This window comes from Mizuhopecten yessoensis, unplaced genomic scaffold, assembly GCF_002113885.1.
Source record: "Mizuhopecten yessoensis strain PY_sf001 unplaced genomic scaffold, ASM211388v2 scaffold7907, whole genome shotgun sequence".
Lineage (NCBI taxonomy): Eukaryota > Metazoa > Mollusca > Bivalvia > Pectinida > Pectinidae > Mizuhopecten > Mizuhopecten yessoensis.
In genome coordinates, this window is record NW_018407282.1 from 670,778 (window position 1) to 690,748 (window position 19,971).

Sequence of the window (19,971 nt, forward strand, 5' to 3'; positions counted from 1 at the left end):
CAGCTATCCTGAGCCCTGATCATTTTTTTTTTCGATTCTTGCTAGTGTTAAAGATTAATGCATTGATTAATGCATATTTTGTAAAACAAAAACCACTCGGATTGCTAAATCCTTATTAAAACAACCCATTAAAACCAAACAACCCAAACCACAGGAAAAGGAAGTTCTTTATGATCGGAATATTCAATAGCACTTTCGTCTCTAAGTTTGCCGTGACGTCACAATGTAGTCACGTGATAAATTGGTTGTCCAAATAAGAAATTGTGGCAATAATGTCGTGTATCTATTTCTCGAAATGGTAGTGTCTTGTGTCATTTGCTGCACCGGGAGGAACTAGGTCCTATACCTATTTCTTGACTTACATACCTATATATCACAGGGATCTGATCATTTGTTTCAGCTATATTAGGATCTAAACTATACGCATATGTAAAGTTATTATTATGGGTGACATTTTTACCGAAAGTCGAACTAAGCGCCTAAAACGAGTAAAAATACTCCGAAACACCTTAGTTTATGTCCAAGTATAGCTGTAACAAATTATCAGGTCCCTGTTGTACATACATATAATTAATACATAGAATCCGCCCAAAGAAGCCCTAGAAGGTAGAAAGGCCTAGCGGACGATCTGAAAAAAATATGTTTTTATTCCATACATATAATTATATATGTATAACTTATACAGTACATCTCTGCTTTACTGCCGGCAGGGACGTATAATGGATATACTTGTTTACCTCTTCTTCGACACTGTTGTTAGCTAAATTGCTAATATAGGCGCATCTTGGTTTGGTAACATACCGTTAACCGGTTGTGTAGCATAAAAACTAGGATAAAACTTGGACGGTATATTTTTCCAACAGATGTTTAATCTAGATTTAAAACAGTTAAGAGAAGGGGCTTCTACTACTGATTTGGGAAGGGAATTCCAAGAATCCACCACTCTTCCGCTAAAAACATTTTGAGTGACCCTGGTCCTGCTCTGTTTTTTGAATAGTTTTTTGTTGTTACCCCTTGTTGTTGTTTGTGTGAATGTAAATAGTTTATCTTTATCAAGAATGTCGATGTTGTTTATTATGTTGTAAACTTCTACTAGGTCATTTCGTTTTCTTCTGTATTCCAGTGTAGGTAAGCCTAGTCGTAGTATTCTTGAATTGTAAGAAAGGTGTTTTAAAGATTGAATTCTTTTGGTAGCTCTACGCTGCACATTTTCTAAAGCTATTTGGTCCTTTTTCAGAAAAGGGGACCAGACCTGGGTGGCATATTCTAAGTTGGGCCTAATGAGACTCTTGCAAAGTGCAAGAAACATAGTTTTGTCCATATAGGTAAATGTCCTAAAGATTAATCCTAGTGTGCGATTACCTTTGTTAATAGATTGACTTACATGGTGGTTAAATTTCAATTTGATGTCAATTATAACACCTAGGTCTTTTTCTTTAGTAACTTTCTCAATCTGTTCACCTGAGGGGAAGTAGTATGTAGAATCTTGATTTAGGTTACCAATATTTAGATGTTTACATTTTTTGGTGTTCAATTTCATTTTCCAATCTGATGTCCATTGGACAATGTTATTGATATCAGTTTGTAGTTCTGCAGACCCTGTTTGCCTAGAAATGTTTTTGAAAAGTTTTGAGTCATCAGCAAAAAGTTTTACTACACTGTGTTCGACTATATCAGGTAGGTCATTGACATAGATTAGGAAAAAAAACTGGATCAAGGACACTACCCTGGGGCACACCACTCGTTACATCCACCAGACCAGACAATTCCCCATTAATGGATACTCGTTGTTTTAGATTTGAAAGGAAATCTTTAATCCACTGGAGGATTTTACCAGTTATTCCGTAACCTTGAAGGTTTTTTTAGTAAACATTTGTGAGGGACTTTGTCGAATGCTTTACTGAAGTCCAAGTATATAGTATCCATGTTTTCACCTTTGTCAATTGTCTCTGCCCAGTGTTCCATTACTTCAAGTAGGTTTGTTGTACAGGACTTTCCAGCTCGAAAATCGTGTTGGTGAGAAGTGAAAAGGTTGTTATTGTCCATGTGTTCTACGATTTTGTCGCGAATTAGTCTTTGTAAATATTTTCCTGGTATAGATGTCAGACTAATTGACATACTGTCCCTGCTGCCGGTATGCGCTGTTTAATATAGTTTTTCGATATCCTATGTCCAAACCATAGACATTCGATAAACACATTATAGATCTATAATAAGGTAAGATATTTTCAAATAAACAAGTACGTCCTTTTAAAATAGTACACCGAGGCGTAGCATACGCTACCTACAATACATTACCTAACTTTAAAATTCCCGCGAGAATAATACTGCGTCCAGATAAAATAAAAAGTTATAGAGAGTTCTACTTCCGTTCCAAGATGTCTACCACAACAAAACAGAAGTCGAGCAATCTAGATAAACCTCTCGGCAGGGGGAAGCCAGAGGTAGGCAAAGTGTATATACAGATATGCACATTTTTATTGAAGTATTTTCTGTTCAAAATCCATAAATAACGGAGCTTGTGTTATACATTTACAGGTGAACATTGCAACGTTTGCTCTGTTGTTCTCGGAAATCGTCCAGTACAGTCAGAATCGGGTGTACAGCGTATCGGAACTCCAGAACAAGTGAGTGACACATTTGTCATCGGGGTGTTTATATTGTGTATGTGGAATGTAGCTTGGAAAACATTTTAATGAACACAGTCTTGTCTGTTTGTCTGTTAGCTTAATTTGGAACCACGCCTACCACATTTTCCCGGTCACAGCTAGCACACGTAAAAGTTTTGTTGATAGTGGGTAGGATACAAGCCTTCTAGTACACGTATATAGCATGCTCTAACCAATATCAGCTAAAACCACTGAAGGTTTTTAAAGTCATTTAAAAGAAGCCAGTTGATCAATAATAAAAATGTAAATATATATATAATCAAGATGTCCATCAACCAGGGCTCCACAGTTTCAAACAACGTAAAAGCCAACAGTCAAATATATATTTAAACCTATATTAAATAAATATATTGAACTCTCAGCATTATGGTGTGGTTTTCTAGTGTGTTTACCAATACTAATAGCGTACATGTACCAGATGATGTTGTCCATTTCACATACAAGTACATAGTTACATGTTAAAGGATACATTTATTTTCTTATTATTTTGCAGACTGTCAGACATGGGTCAGCATGTTGGATCACATTTACTTGATCTACTGTTTGTCAGGGAGAAAGGCTACAAACGGGAAGTCAAGCTACTCAACATGCTCCTGTTTATCAAAAACAACTTTTGGAAGGTAAACTTGTCTATTTATGATTTTTTTAATATCTTAAGTACAAAACTAAAACTGAGACAGCTCCACTCTTCATTGCTTACTTACACATGAAGTAGTGCGGGGCATTCAGCTTAAAATCATAATTAATGTTCGGTTTGTAATCGGAAGTAGTAATCCGATTGATGATCGATTGTATAATCAGTTTATAATTCTATGGAACTAAATACCCAAAGAAATTGACAACACCACTATTACATCAACAGCCATCGATGTTAAAATAACTATACTTCAGGTTTCGCTCCTTTGAAATGAATGGATTTCAAGCAACTTTATGCAGTTTTGTCAATCATGTAGTAAAATCATAGGAATTAATGACTTTCAATGCATACTTTACATTGTTTATATTTGACACCTGGATTTCAATACTGAACCCATGATATATTTTATGGAATTTGTAATCGATAATCACGATTTGGAAAGGGCAACTGATCAATTTTCGATTTTAATCCATCAACCCATCACTATCATAAAGCTTATCAAAGTAAATTGTACATGGACATTAATGGAAGTACTGTTCATGTACAGTCATGACTGAATAAGCTTAAGATCAGTGCTGCATTTCAATGTTGATTTCTCCATATTGTCGAAAAATAAGAAGCATTTGCCCTTGTGGGATATAGAAAGAGTAATCTCAGCCTTGGTGATAATCTTTTTTCTGAAATTTACAAAACCTCATTTTGGTGTGAAAAAACCCAAAGAGCCTCTGTTTGGAATCATCAGGAGGGTGAAGAGGGAAGGGTAATTAAGAGGGAGGGGGGTACTGGTCACTTAGAACCTCTGGTTGTTTTTGTCATAATACCACACTGATGTGATATTAATACTATAGGGGGGTTGCTCGCCATTAAGCCCCCTCCCAACTTTTGGCCCATCTTTTTTCTCAGGAGGTGGGGCTTATTGCCGATAACATACGGTAGAAGGCTTTGTTGACTTATGACCTGTCTAAACAGAATCCTCCATCTGATCATTGGGGAAAATCTGTATATTTCTCTCAAAAATGGAAGTTATGAATAAAATGTATGCTGTGTGAGCTCATTTCACACTGAAATTATCCAAAAATAAACCTTGGGCTATGAATATTGTGATCATATTCTCACATACATTGGTGTCTAAGAGTTGACCTTAAATGCTAGGATCATGTGATTTAAATAAGACATACACTTTGGGTGAAATGATATTTGAAATCCTTTGGATAATTCCAGAAAAGTCTCCTCTTGAAGTTTATGTCCAGTTTTTTTTTTATTATAAAGTTTAATTTTATCACAGCCCTGTTTATGATTATGGGACCTACAAGTTCGTTGTGAATTTCTAAGCTAAATCTACCATTTAATCAACCAGGGTTCGAACCTTAGACCTCACTTTATTATACAATAACTCCAACCGACTGAACTACCTGGTCAACAGACGTGTCCAGACCCAACTGTACAAGTGCTACAGTTATACCAGACCCAACAGTACAAGTGCTACAGTTATACCAGACCCAACAGTACAAGTGCTACAGTTATACCAGACCCAACAGTACAAGTGCTACAGTTATACCAGACCCAACAGTACAAGTGCTACAGTTATACCAGACCCAACAGTACAAGTGCTACAGTTATACCAGACCCAACAGTACAAGTGCTACAGTTATACCAGACCCAACAGTACAAGTGCTACAGTTATACCAGACCCAACAGTACAAGTGCTACAGTTATACCAGACCCAACTGTACAAGTTATACAGTTATACAAGACCCAACTGTACAAGTGCTACAGTTATACCAGGCCCAACAGAACAAATGCTACAGTTATACCCACCCAACTGTACAAGTGCTACAGTTATACTTGGCCCAACTGTACAAGTGCTACAGTTATACCAGGCCCAACAGTACAAGTGCTACAGTTATACCCACCCAACTGTACAAGTGCTACAGTTATACCAGGCCAACTGTACAAGTGCTACAGTTATACCAGACCCAACTGTACAAGTGCTACAGTTATACCAGGCCCAACAGTACAAGTGCTACAGTTATACCCACCCAACTGTACAAGTGCTACAGTTATACCAGGCCAACTGTACAAGTGCTACAGTTATACCAGGCCCAACTGTACAAGTGCTACAGTTATACCAGGCCCAACAGTACAAGTGCTACAGTTATACCCACCCAACTGTACAAGTGCTACAGTTATACCAGGCCAACTGTACAAGTGCTACAGTTATACCAGACCCAACCGTACAAGTTATACAGTTATACCCACCCAACTGTACAAGTGCTACAATAATACCCACCCAACTGCACAAGTGCTACAGTTATACCAGGCCAACTGTACAAGTGTTACAGTTATACCCACCCAACTGTGCAAGTGCTACAGTTATATCCACCCAACTATACAAGTTATACAGTTGTACCCACCCAACTGTACAAGTGCTACAGTTATATCCACCCAACTGTGCAAGTGCTACAGTTATACCCACCCAACTATACAAGTTATACAGTTGTACCCACCCAACTGTACAAGTTATACAGTTATACAAGACCCAACTGTACAAGTGCTACAGTTATACCCACCCAACTGTACAAGTGCTACAGTTATACCAGGCCAACTGTACAAGTGCTACAGTTATACCAGACCCAACCGTACAAGTTATACAGTTATACCCACCCAACTGTACAAGTGCTACAATAATACCCACCCAACTGCACAAGTGCTACAGTTATACCAGGCCAACTGTACAAGTGTTACAGTTATACCCACCCAACTGTGCAAGTGCTACAGTTATATCCACCCAACTATACAAGTTATACAGTTGTACCCACCCAACTGTACAAGTGCTACAGTTATATCCACCCAACTGTGCAAGTGCTACAGTTATACCCACCCAACTATACAAGTTATACAGTTGTACCCACCCAACTGTACAAGTTATACAGTTATACAAGACCCAACTGTACAAGTGCTACAGTTATACCCACCCAACTGTACAAGTTATACAGTTATACCAGACCCAACTGTACAAGTTATACAGTTATACCAGGCCAACTGTACAAGTGCTTCAGTTATATCCACCCAACTGTGCAAGTGCTACAGTTATACCCACCCAACTATACAAGTTATACAGTTATACCCACCCAACTGTACAAGTTATACAGTTATACAAGACCCAACTGTACAAGTGCTACAGTTATACCCACCCAACTGTACAAGTGCTACAGTTATACCAGACCCAACTGTACAAGTTATACAGTTATACCAGGCCAAACTGTACAAGTTATACAGTTATACCAGGCCCAACTTTACAAGTTATACAGTTATACCCACCCAACTGTACAAGTGCTACAGTTATACCAGGCCAACTGTACAAGTGCTACAGTTATACCAGACCCAACCGTACAAGTTATACAGTTATACCCACCCAACTGTACAAGTGCTACAATAATACCCACCCAACTGCACAAGTGCTACAGTTATACCAGGCCAACTGTACAAGTGTTACAGTTATACCCACCCAACTGTGCAAGTGCTACAGTTATATCCACCCAACTATACAAGTTATACAGTTGTACCCACCCAACTGTACAAGTGCTACAGTTATATCCACCCAACTGTGCAAGTGCTACAGTTATACCCACCCAACTATACAAGTTATACAGTTGTACCCACCCAACTGTACAAGTTATACAGTTATACAAGACCCAACTGTACAAGTGCTACAGTTATACCCACCCAACTGTAAAAGTGCTACAGTTATACCAGGCCAACTGTACAAGTGCTACAGTAATACCAGACCTAACTGTACAAGTGCTACAGTTATACCGCCCTCAACTGTACAAGTTATACAGTTGTACCCACCCAACTGTACAAGTGCTACAGTTATACCAGACCCAACTATACAAGTGCTACAGTTATACCCACCCAACTGTACAAGTTATGCAGTTGTACCCACCCAACTGTACAAGTGCTACAGTTATACCAGACCCAACTGTACAAGTGCTACAGTTATACCCACCCAACTGTACAAGAGCTACAGTTATACCAGACCTAACTGTACAAGTGCTACAGTTATACCGCCCTCAACTGTACAAGTTATACAGTTGTACCCACCCAACTGTACAAGTTATACAGTTATATAAGACCCAACGGTACAAGTGCTACAGTTATACCCACCCAACTGTACAAGTGCTACAGTTATACCAGACTCCACTGTACAAGTGCTACAGTTATACCAGACCCAACTGTACAAGTGCTACAGTTATACCCACCCAACTGTACAAGTGCTACAGTTATACCAGACTCAACTGTACAAGTACTACAGTAATACCCACCCAACTGTACAAGTGCTACAGTTATACCCACCCAACTGTACAAGTGCTACAGTAATCCCCACCCAACTGTACAAGTGCTACAGTTATCCCCACCCAACTGTACAAGTGCTACAGTAATCCCCACCCAACTGTACAAGTGCTACAGTTATACCCGCCCAACTGTACAAGTGCTACAGTTATACCAGACCTAACTGTACAAGTGCTACAGTTATACCCGCCCAACTGTACAAGTGCTACAGTTATACCAGACCTAACTGTACAAGTGCTACAGTTATACCCACCCAACTGTACAAGTGATACAGTTATACCAGGCCAACTGTACAAGTGCTACAGTTATACTAGGCCTAACTGTACAAGTGCTACAGTAATACCCACCCAACTGTACAAATGCTTCAGTAATACCCACCCAACTGTACAAGTACTTCAGTTATACCAGGCCCAACTGTACAAGTGCTACAGTTATACCCAAAATAAAAATAACGGGAGGTTACGATATGTATGAACAAGTCACAGTGCAGAGGGACAGGGATCTTCAAAAGGACCACCCAAGAGGTTGTAATGATTTAATTTTTGTGTTGAGTAAATAAACTTACCTCTTGATCCAAAAAACAAACAAGTCCTATATGAAAGACAAACTCTCACTAGGGTCTTGCTCATCCTTGGCAGCGTGTATTACACGCACAAAGTTGGTAAAATTTATTACCTCTCCGTCTGGCAGATAATCAACATCTACTTTGCTCCATTTAACATTCATTAACTTGTTTTTTTTTTGTTCTTTTTTTAAAACTTGGTACCGATACTATTAAAAGTCTGGTTGGGTTGAAAAATAAAATTGTGTTGAAATAAAATGAGTGAAAACCTGTCTCTCCTTTATACACGGGGATACTGTTATGTTGTGAGTATTGTGTAAAACTTTTTTTTTCATGCATTAATAACCTCTGTAATATAACTTGGTAAATCACAATTTTTGTGTACATGTACTAGCACCATTTTTTCTTTTAATCTACCGACATCTGTTGACAGTATGTAAATTTTACTTTTGACTAAAAATGAGTTCCAAAGACTGAAACATGCTGTCTGTTTTGGTAACAGAAGAAAATTGATTGGCCTGTTTCGGTATACCATTGCTTGGTAGAAGTTATTTTACAACCATTATAAAACAAGTTAATGACAACTTGTATTAATCACACTTGTTGGTCCAATGTTAGAACACAATGTGTCTTAATGTGGGAGGAAACCGGAGTACGTACCTGGAGTAAACTAATGTAGTCGAGCAGGTGACCCCATACTGGGAATCAAACCCTGGTCGCCTTGATGAAAGGCGACTACCTTATGCACTGTGCTACATGACCACCCAGTTCCAGTGTTCTTCATGTCTGTTATCAGCTCAGTTTGATATTTAAAAATAAAAGACCCTATTTTATTTCCTTCTGTCTTTGCTTTATTTGGAATCTTTATATTGTTCATCTGTCACCTTCATTTTCCTTTCAATATAGTTTCTATTGACAATTCTGGTTTATGAGCCCAGTTATGATACTAATAGACTGAATGATCTGAGATGTCCAAGTGTGTGTGTCCTTATGATATATTAGTGACATTTAGTTGGAAGGACAGTTAGACATTGAAGTTACCACTAAGCTGGAGTTAGTTTGAACGCAACTGGATGCTATTGTCTTAAAACCTGTAATGCATGATAAATGTACTTGTAAATGAATGTGAAACTCCAAACCATCCACAATTTAATTAAAATTCATGCTTTAGCATATTTCGTATTTATACAAGTTAAAACCTTTATCATCTTTACTGCTGAAGGTCATTGTAAGTTGTGAAGAGTGTTGAATTGTGATTGAAACTCTCAGCTTTAGGTAAAAAAAAAAAAAAGAGCTTTGGGTTATGTTTAATGGAAGTCAGACAAATTCCTTGAACTTACAATAGGTTTAAAAAAGACAAATAACTTGAACTTACAATACGATGAAAAAACAGTTGAACCGACTAGTATTGAGGAGCTGCAGGTAGTCCTGTCACACTGACCAGGAAATAAGAGCTTCTAGCTCTGTGTACTCACATATGTTCTTTGATCAGTGTAGGAAGAGCTGGCAGCCCTGTGTATTCATATTGGCCAATATTAAAGAATTAATAGCCTTGTACACACTGACCAGTAGTGCAGTGCTATTAGCCCTGTGTATTCACACTGACCAGTAGTGCAGAGCTGTAAGCACTGTGTATTCACACTGACCAGTAGTGCAGAGCTGTTAACCCTGTGTATTCACACTGATCAGTAGTAAGAGCTGTTAACCCTGTGTATTCACACTGACCAGAAGTAAAAGCTGTTAACCCAGTGTATTCACACTGACCAGTAGTTAAGAGTTATTAGCCCTGTGTATTCACACTGACCAGCAGTTAAGAGCTGTTAGCCCTGTGTATTCACACTGACCAGTAGTTAAGAGCTGTCAACCCAGTGTATTCACACTGACCAGTAGTAAGAGCTGTTCACCCAGTGTATTCACACTGACTAGTAGTTAAGAGCTGTTAACCCAGTGTATTCACACTGACCAGCAGTTAAGAGCTATTAGCCCTGTGTATTCACACTGTCCAGTAGTAAGAGCTGTTAACCCTGTGTATTCACACTGACTTGCAGTTAAGAGCTGTTTGCCCTGTGTATTCACACTGCCAGTAGTAAGAGCTGTTAACCCAGTGTATTCACACTGACCAGTAGTTAAGAGTTAATAGCCATGTGTATTCACACTGACCAGTAGTTAAGAGCTGTTAGCCCTGTGTATTCACACTGACCAGTAGTGCAGAGCTGTTAACCCAGTGTATTCACATTGACCAGTAGTTAAGAGCTGTTAGTCATATGTATTCACACTAACCAGTAGGTAAGAGCTGTTAGCCCTGTGTTTTCACACTGACCAGTAGTTAAGAGCTATTAGCCCTGTGTATTCACACTGACCAGTAGTGCAGAGCTGTTAACCCAGTGTATTCACACTTGCCAGTAGTTAAGAGCTGTTAGCGCAGTGTATTCACACTGACCAGTAGGTAAGATCTGTTAGCACAGTGTATTCACACTGACCAGTAGGTAAGAGCTGTTAGCACTGTGTATTCACACTGACCAGTAGTTAAGTGCTGCCAGCCCTGTGTCTTCACACTGACCTGTAGTTAAGTGCTGCCAGCCCTGTGTATTCACACTGACCAGTAGTTTAGAGCTGTTAGCGCAGTGTATTCACACTGACCAGTAGGTAAGATCTGTTAGCACAGTGTATTCACACTGACCAGTAGGTAAGAGCTGTTAGAACAGTGTATTCACACTGACCAGTAGGTAAGAGCTGTTAGCAATATGTATTCACATGACCAGTAGTTAAGTGCTGCCAGCCCTGTGTATTCACACTGACCAGTAGGTAAGAGCTGTTAGCACAGTGTATTCACACTGACCAGTAGGTAAGAGCTGTTAGCAATATGTATTCACACTGACCAGTAGTTAAGTGCTGCCAGCCCTGTGTATTCACACTGACCAGTAGTTAAGAGCTGTTAGCGCAGTGTATTCACACTGACCAGTAGGTAAGAGCTGTTAGCACAGTTAATTCACACTGACCAGTAGTTAAGAGCTGTTAGCACAGTGTATTCACACTGACTAGTAGGTAAGAGCTGTTAGCACAGTGTATTCACACTGACCAGTAGGTAAGAGCTGTAAGCCCTGTGTATTCACACTGACCAGTAGGTAAGTGCTGCCAGCCCTGTGTATTGACACACTGACCAGTTATGAAGAACAGCTAGCCCTATGTATTAGAAGTAGCTGATAAATAAATTCTTAAATACACTTGTATCTAGACTAATGCTATTTTGCACTTATCATATAGTCTAAACAAAAACTACAATCTTTAATAGTGTCACATCATATCCCTTTGATGTTGTGACAGTTGTATAAGGAGACATATTGTGATGGATTATAGGGGTGTCTGAGGGCTAGGAAAACACTTCACTGTACTTACATTTATGTAGGTCAACGTGTGTTTTGGTACAACACACATCAACAAGCTCGAATGAGTCAATCTTACATTATATATCCTTAAACTGTGAGAGCATATGCCCTAATGAGAACCCCAATCACTCAAAGTCCCAATGGAGTCAAATCTTATATGTGTACTGTAGAACAGCACCTAATGTTTAACTGTCTAGCGCCAACTAGCCACCATTATTAGCATTTGCACATTATGACTTCTTCCAAGGTTTTTCAGTCTAATTTTGAGCAAATATGATGACTGCAATGAAACATTGTGTAACAGGCGTGCAGTACAGGTGTATTATTCCACTTGCTTCTTCTTAGATTAAAACCATTTTAGGTCACCTGTCACATTAAAGTGGCTGTGAGCTAGCTAGCTCACAGGTTGGCTAAAATATAAACATCTGTCTGTGATCACTTGTTGACATTTTCTTTAAACACCCTTTTCTCTCTCCAAAAGCCATAGAGTACAATATTTAGCTTGTAGCTTTTTGGTATAAAGCTCAGTAAAGTTGGTGAAAAAGAAATACCTTCACTTATTTTAAAAACCATCGGTCAAATATGTCAAAAGCTTAAAGATTTCTTCTAAAGAACTGAAACATATAATGGCATGACCTTCAATAAGACTCATCAGTTTGATATCATGTCTTGATATGTAGGCAGAAGATTGCTGGCATGGAAACCCTATAAAATTGCCAAAAAATGACCATCACCTGATATTTAAGGTCAAGCAGGTGAAATTTGTTAAAATTTCTCAAATTACTTCAATCTTGTAAAGAGCCAAAAGCCCTACAGTCATGGCAATTGACCAATAGGTTGCTGACATGGAGCTCTACAAAGTTTATGAAAAGAAATTATCTGGACTTTATGTTAAAACCACAAAGTGACTTATTATTTAAAAAAAAGGTGGCTATGATTTCTTTCTTTTATAGCAAATTGAAGTATGAAAAAATGAAGAAAAAACACATTAATGCAAAATTCAAGAGAAATGATTACTGGTAGTATGACCCGTAGAAGTGCACCTGTCAGTATGCGAAAGTATAGAATTCTAAGGTTTTGCCATCAATAATGATAAAATTTCATTTATCCGATAAACATTTTACCAGCTGATAATGACAAGAAAGTCACTGGTGTGACAAAGCATATTTAACTCAAACCCATTTGCAATTTAGTTTGATATTTTAAATTTCAACAGAAATAAGTCCTTATTTAACAAACAAAAAATAAACCAGGAAAAAATGAGTTTCAATATAAAATCATTGGAACCAGTTTAGAATAATCTAACTTATATATAGGTATCATAAAAAATGTACTTTATATCAGGTGATTTACTATTTTACATATATAATGGGCGGTTTCATTATCAACAGATGCAAGACAGATTTGAGTTATAGAGAAAGTCAAAAAGGTCCTGTTCACAATCATGTTTAAATGGGTGTAATGATGTAAGCATATTAAAACTACTGATGCAGTTTAGATTTATCTATGGGAAAGCTGAAAAAAAACGTGTAAGGCAACATTAAGTCATTTCAGCTGAACAGATTATAATGGAGGTGCGAAAATGTCACGCTCATTCATCACTTTGAATTTCCCCCGAGATTTATGTTTGAGTGTAGACCTGTGTGTAACACAAAATAGATATGTTAAAAGTTTTGTATTTTTGGTTCTAGTTCAATTTATGTCGTAATATTTAGTTGTCCCGTGGATTTTGAAAGCTTGTAAACCTCAGAACTTTTTTCTATAGATTACGCTTGTATCAATGAACTCGCATTGGTCGAGTGTAAAATGAGTTTTGCATATATATATTTTTATATAAAAATAAACTCGTAAAATTTATTTATTTCACGACAATTATGAAACAGGTTATTACAACTTATATTAACCACTCTTGTTGCCCCTGAATGTAAGTGTGTGGGAGGTCGTAATGTGGGAGGAAACTGGAGTATCCAAAAATGAACCCATGTCCCATCAGGGAATCAAACCCTGACCACCTGGATAGTGGGTAATCAACTTCACCACCCAACCACACAATACATTTTCTACCCCAAGTCAATTTTATTTAATACCATTCTTTCCAAATAAAATTGGAAGATGGCACAAGGTAACAAAAAATACTTCAGAAGCTTGTTTTTTGTCTTTCAAATGTTATTTTGTCTTATATTCAGAAAATTACTGTATTGTATATGAAATTTTGATTCTGATAAAAAAAATGTTATTATATTGGGATTGGATATTTTAAAGTGTGAATTTATGAATGTAAAAATTCATGCTCAGAAGTTTGCTTATAATATTTTATATTTGAATTGGAAATAAAGCTATAAATTCATGAAATTAATATTTTAAGGTTGTCAGAAATGCAGTTAGATATGTACATGTTTGATTTAATGATTGCAATTAAAAAAAAATGTATTTATGACACTCACAATACTTTATATGAAGAAAAAAAGATATAAAATTATGAAATAAAAGTATTTATCTGTCATTAATTAATGACTGATTAACTTGAGTCATTTTATATTTTTAGTAATATCATACTTTTAGTAATATAATGTGATCATGTTCTGCAATTCCTGTAGATAAAAGAACAATTTATATATGTATCATAAACAATTTACCATGATATATATATACTCAGCTTGTACTAATGTAAACAAAATGTAGGTCATGTTGCTCAATACAGGTGAAAACACACTTCAAATGAAGTTTTATGTTATATGTAAATTAAACTCAACATACCTGTAAAATATGGAAATCCGAGGTGTAGTGGGTACAGGTAAAGATGCAGCCTTGCAGTACGATCACTCGGATGGTCGGTACATATACGATACGCTTAGTATCAATATTTTAACAGAATTCCATGAACAAATATCAATTCTGCACGCTGGCCATATATCAATTTTACACTTAATATTGATAAAGTCGAGAGTACCGTAATTACAGAATATGGCAATATCAAATAGGTGATATCACATTGAGGCTGGAGATTGAATTTGCGTACCTGAGACCAAGCTAACCTTATACACACAGAATGGTGACTCTTTATACAGCAAAATGCACATACACTTACTTACAGACGACACATATATTTGTTCATTAAAAGTCTTCAGACCTTTTCCTATAAAATAATGGAGGTGTGATGAGTCACCAGGAACAGGTTATTTTTTTAATTTTCTTATTTATCTATATATTTCAAAACCACATTTTTTTTATGCAGCACAATTACCTCGTTGCTTAAAAAAAGCATTTAGGCCCAAAGTGCTAAATTTGGTAGTCTTTAAAAAAATGTTTTCACAACCGTGACATTTTTTTCATTCACTGGATGGCGTAATCATGGGGTACAGCTGTCGACCGCTCAGATAGCCTTAAGATATAATGTTTAAAATCCACATAATAATCTAAAAATGTTATAGACATACACAGGTGTGTCAATTTGTACCTGTATAGGTGCAGACCTAGACAGATACCTATACAAGCCCCGGTGTCCATTCTAAATGTCTCAAATCTTGATACTGGCATTGCACAGGTGTCAGATCAGGTTTCCATAGCGTTTTGATTTGCGGTTCGTCTATATGTTATCCGCTAATCACTTTTAAGCGAACACCTGGAATACATTTCAGCACATTTAATATGGAGATCTGTGAGCAAGTCGATGTTGTTGTCATTTCAATTCAGACTAAATTGTGGGTTTCAACTCTGGTTTGACAAATTACGCCTGGGTCTTCGACCAGCTGAGATCTATTATGAGATGGAAATGTCTTGTGGTTGGTACACACATCATTACAATTTGCACTTAAGTGTTCTAATCATTCCTGAAACCTGTCGTAAAATATGTTACTTAAATACTTTATTGAACATGTTTTGAAATAACGGATCAGTGAATATTGTTTTGGGGGCTTGTTTTACAGCAGAAAAAAGGCTGCATCATGTAGGCAAAAAGTGCCTTCTTTTCTAAAAAAAAAAAGTGTATAAAAAGAATGATATCCCAATTTTGATACCAAAAAGAATTACTACTGAGTATATTATCCCAATTCATGCAGGCAAATTAAGGACCCACTGTAAAATTTAGTTTAAAAAAATTGTACTAAGTATTTTTTTATTCTTAGTCATGATCAGTTACTGGTTTTATCAAATTTTACTTCAGATTTTGTGCAACGTCCATCAGTTCATGTGTGATTTTGTCATTTGCTTACCTCATTCACAATTACCAAATTGTAGATGAAATTTTATACCCAAAATTTAATGCAAGTTAAATTAACTGTATGATGGAGTGTGGCATACATGTACCTGCTATATGCAGAGTTTACTGCCCTTTAATCCATGTATGTTATATCCAAGGCATATCTTGTGTACTCTTGTCACCTACTATTTGCCAAATTTTATATGTGATAACCTTTTATGATAAAGGATGGTCGACATACTGAAATTTGGTTCTTGCTGTAGCAGAGTTACGGCCTTTCGTTAACCCTCTTTAATCAAGGTTGTTGAAGGGTAGATCTCATACAAATATTCTGTCACTTACAATCGCCATTTTTTTTATGTGAACACATCCTGGGTTGGCAGAGCTTCATGAAATTGGATGTCTTGTTCGATTCAGTGCTTTGTGCTGTATTTTATTTTGTCTGCGGCATCATATCTCTTGTAGTCTCAAATTATAATCTACAATTGACAAGTTTGCGTTTGGTTAACACTTAGGATGCTGAAGAATTGCATATTAAATCAAATCTCCTTCCCTACTAGATCTATGAACATTTGTCCATTTTTGATAGTGAAGTTTGACCGGAGTTGGAGACTACAGATCACTTGCCTTGTTGTGATATGTTGTGTATAAACCCTTACTTAAGAAATAACTAATGAAGGTCTTATAATGAGAGATGCAAAGATCAGCCCCTGCGAGAGGGTATTCATGAAATCATGAATGGTCATGAACAATTCATGAACATTCATGAATACAGACAGTTTGAAATTCATGAATACTTATTCATGAATATTCATCAACCGGCTTTCATGCATTCTTCATGAACTTTTATGAATAATTAATAAATTCATAAAAATGCATGAATCTGCATGAAGTTTGTGATTATGAATTATTCATGGACTTTTATGCACAGCAAAAATTCATTAAAATTCATCAGAATTCATGAAAGGCATATCCTTGAGAAATCATGAACTTTGATGAATTTAAATGAATAATGCAAATTCATTAAAATTCATCAAAATTTCTTAAAGATTGACTGAGCAGAAATCATGAACTTTGATGAATATTTCAAATACACAAAATTCACTATTATTCATGAAATTATGAATGATGAGAAAACTCAGTATCCTCAGAAACCATTTTTTTTCTTGTGGTTATTTCAACTCCATGTCCATTTTGCATGAATGTATATAATAATGTAAATATATATAATATATAAATATAATTGCCAATTTTGCAGGAAGTATACATAAATTATATTATGGAGTTCCATCTGTATTGATTTTATTGACTTTGGGAAGCACTGTAATTACTGGGAGCAGCGGTGGCTCAGTCAGTTGTTAAGGTCACAGACTACAAATCACATGCTTCTCACCTCCTTATGTATATATATATATATATACATATTGAAAATAACACTGGAATTTCAGTGAGATTCCACTGGAATGAAATATTTCAGTGGAATACCACTGGAATTCCAGAGAAGAAAACAAAAATCCTGTGGAATTCCAGTGAAGCAAAAAAATACAAGTAGAATTCCACTGGAAAAAAATCACTGGAATTATATTTCTACTGGAATATTAATTCCAATGGAACTATAACTCCTCTGACAATCCATGCAGAGGTGATGAGATCTGAAATACATTTTGCATGAAGTGGTATTAACTAGAAAAAATGGAACAATACATCAGTTTAACAATTTTTTAATAGATATATTACCCTTTACAAAGACAATTGTAGGCTAGCTATTAACGTACATGAGTTTATACAAAATATGACTATGTTAAGTCAGTTATGTTCAAGTGTTTAACACTTATGAATGTGAGATTTGGTGTTATTTGGACTAAGATGAACTTCTTTCCTAGTCTACTGCAATGAACTAATACAGTGTCTCCAGTCAACTAGTTCAAAAACATGAATGCAGAGTGATTTTTCAGCATGCTCCTTTAACACGGGCATGGTAATGGCATTTTTCAAATTCTGACTCAATATGTCCCAGACTTGCAAGGACATTCAGAGATATTGGCACAGCTGGTAAAAAGTCATCCTGGCAGTTCATTATTTTCATTATTGTTTTGTATATTGTCTTTGTCATTGTGTATTATTTTCTGCACCTGAAGATTTTGTGTAAACGCTGCTTTGCTCATTGATGGATGGGACACAAACCTATGAAACTGATAGCACAGCCATTCAAGTTTAGTCATAGTATCAGAATTAGGAATTTTGTTGACTGCTAATTCTGAGTTGAATACAGTGAAGTCATAAGAACTACACCAGTCACAATTCATTTCCTTTTGGTTCTCATCTTCGGAATCACTGTTGGCCTCTGAATCATCCTGTTCAGGATCTGTCATCTCCTGATCAGATTCTGAGTATATTGAACCCTGGTCTTCATGCCAATTGGCCATATCCTCTAGATCTTGGTTTAATTTATCATCAGAGCTTGTCTCTGAATCTGATCTGAAATATATAATTTGTATGATATACTGAACACGCCAATTACCAATTAATTATCATCTACCATATTTATCCTTCAATAAGCCCAGGGAGCAAGTGTAAAATATTGGGTGGTCTAATTGCAGACATATATATATTACACGCTACATGTATATATAGGGAAATGAATTAAAAAATAATGAAATTCATAATGATATTGGGGGGAGGGTGTTATTACCTGCAGGCATGGGCTTATTGCGGATGGAACTATTGTTTATTGAAGACCAAATTCAGAATTGTTTCCAGCTTGGTTTACAATGTTTAACATCCTTAGTAAATAGTCGGGTAGTTCAAGGATGTCAAGCCATTTCTAAATTTGAGACTAGTGTATTTTGAAGTTTGTTTAATGACATCAGTTAGTCACCGACAAAGCGGGACACCTGAACAGGAAAGATCATGAACCTTCACACTTTTATAAACTGAAAGCGAGATGAGATCTTTGAGATCAGGGAGTTCTATATGAGGTAATTGACAAGATAGCTAATTATCTCAGGGCCGCAATTAATATTTACTAAAGAAATTGTTGTCCAATGTTTACCAGTAAATACTGGCATGGCTGGTAAGTTGACAGTATATTTACTGGTAATTAACATTGGACATAAACATTTTCAGTCAACATTGCTCAGAATAATTCCAACTGCCAGTTGCAGTAAAAATAATAATCTAAACATTTTATTTAGATCATAGATCATGAACAGGATTTTTTTTTTATTTTTTCGTTATGTAAAGTACAAGTATTAGTTCACAATTGGTACAATATTATACAACATAATCCTCAAAAACGAAGAGATACTTGACTTCGATTATACCCAGGATTTTACCGTCGCCATGCGGTGAAAATAATCACAAGCATTTAAAATTCTGACAGTAAATTGAGATATTTATCATTTCAAGATAACAGTATTACTATCGATAGTAATTGACTTAATCGTCCATATTCCTTTATAAGATTTAACGTTAGGTCTGTCAATTTACTGTCAGAATTTCGAACGCCTGTGAAATATTCGGTGACTTAGTGGCACAAAACAGCGACACGCCTACACCTCTGGACTTTTTACAAAAACTTTTAATTGAAATAACTACGGAAACAACATGGCATTGCTCCTTAAGTTAATTTAATCAACGTATGATGGCCTTAGTCTTACCTAGTGTGCGAAAATCCAGGGGAAACTGGAGTTGTTGACATGCTGTCGGGCGAATGTTCAAACTCCAATTCCTATCCATTGTTTGCATCGCCGTCATTGAGATGAAGCCCGTATCTTTTTATATGTGTTTTAATCTTCCTTTCATCGATTGGTGTGCCTGTTTATCGACAGACAAAGTTACATGGTCTTTTTTCGCACCGAAGTCATTCCATGCCATATTTTTATAAATTGACTTCCGGTAGGATCGGAGCGAATAGAGGAATTATTCTGATTGGACGAAATTAATCCCGCGCCAAATACGCTTCCGAAGAAAGTGGAGATGGAGAAATTTTCGAAAGACGGCAGAAAGATTATCGAAGCCGAAGGTAAGAATCTGATTGGTATTTTATGAAATACTTGTATGAAATGTTAAAACTATGTGTAATTATGTGAAACCAGTCTGTGATCATGATGTTACAACGGTTTACATTGGCAACAACTCATCTGATTCGTCATATTACGGACAAA

The 19,971-nt window shown here is 36.5% G+C and overlaps 2 protein-coding genes across 2 annotated transcripts in view; one reads left to right on the forward strand and one right to left on the reverse strand.

The window, feature by feature from the left end:
* Positions 1–2,362: 2,362 nt before the first annotated feature.
* LOC110454578 (trafficking protein particle complex subunit 5-like) overlaps positions 2,363–19,971 on the forward strand; it is a 32,619-nt gene continuing 15,010 nt past the window's right edge. The window contains exons 1-3 of the mRNA XM_021504162.1: positions 2,363–2,444; positions 2,539–2,627; positions 3,163–3,289. Coding sequence (XP_021359837.1) covers positions 2,379–2,444; positions 2,539–2,627; positions 3,163–3,289 — 282 coding nt within the window. The 5' untranslated portion in view covers positions 2,363–2,378. The remainder of the gene's footprint in view (positions 2,445–2,538; positions 2,628–3,162; positions 3,290–19,971) is intronic.
* LOC110454579 lies at positions 17,511–19,734 on the reverse strand. The gene is made up of 2 exons (XM_021504163.1): positions 19,465–19,734; positions 17,511–18,283 (listed from the first exon to the last, which is right to left on the reverse strand). The coding sequence occupies exons 1-2, from the start codon at positions 19,503–19,505 to the stop codon at positions 17,866–17,868; spliced, it is 459 nt and encodes a 152-aa protein (XP_021359838.1). The 5' UTR covers positions 19,506–19,734; the 3' UTR covers positions 17,511–17,865.

Bases quoted from the DNA above. Each gene is read 5' to 3' on its own strand.
- LOC110454579 (XM_021504163.1), bottom strand. From the start codon at position 19,505: ATGTCAACAACTCCAGTTTCCCCTGGATTTTCGCACACTAG. The intron at 18,284-19,464 runs GTAAGACTAAGG...TATATATTTCAG, and splicing joins CCTGGATTTTCGCACACTAG to ATCAGATTCAGAGACAAGCT.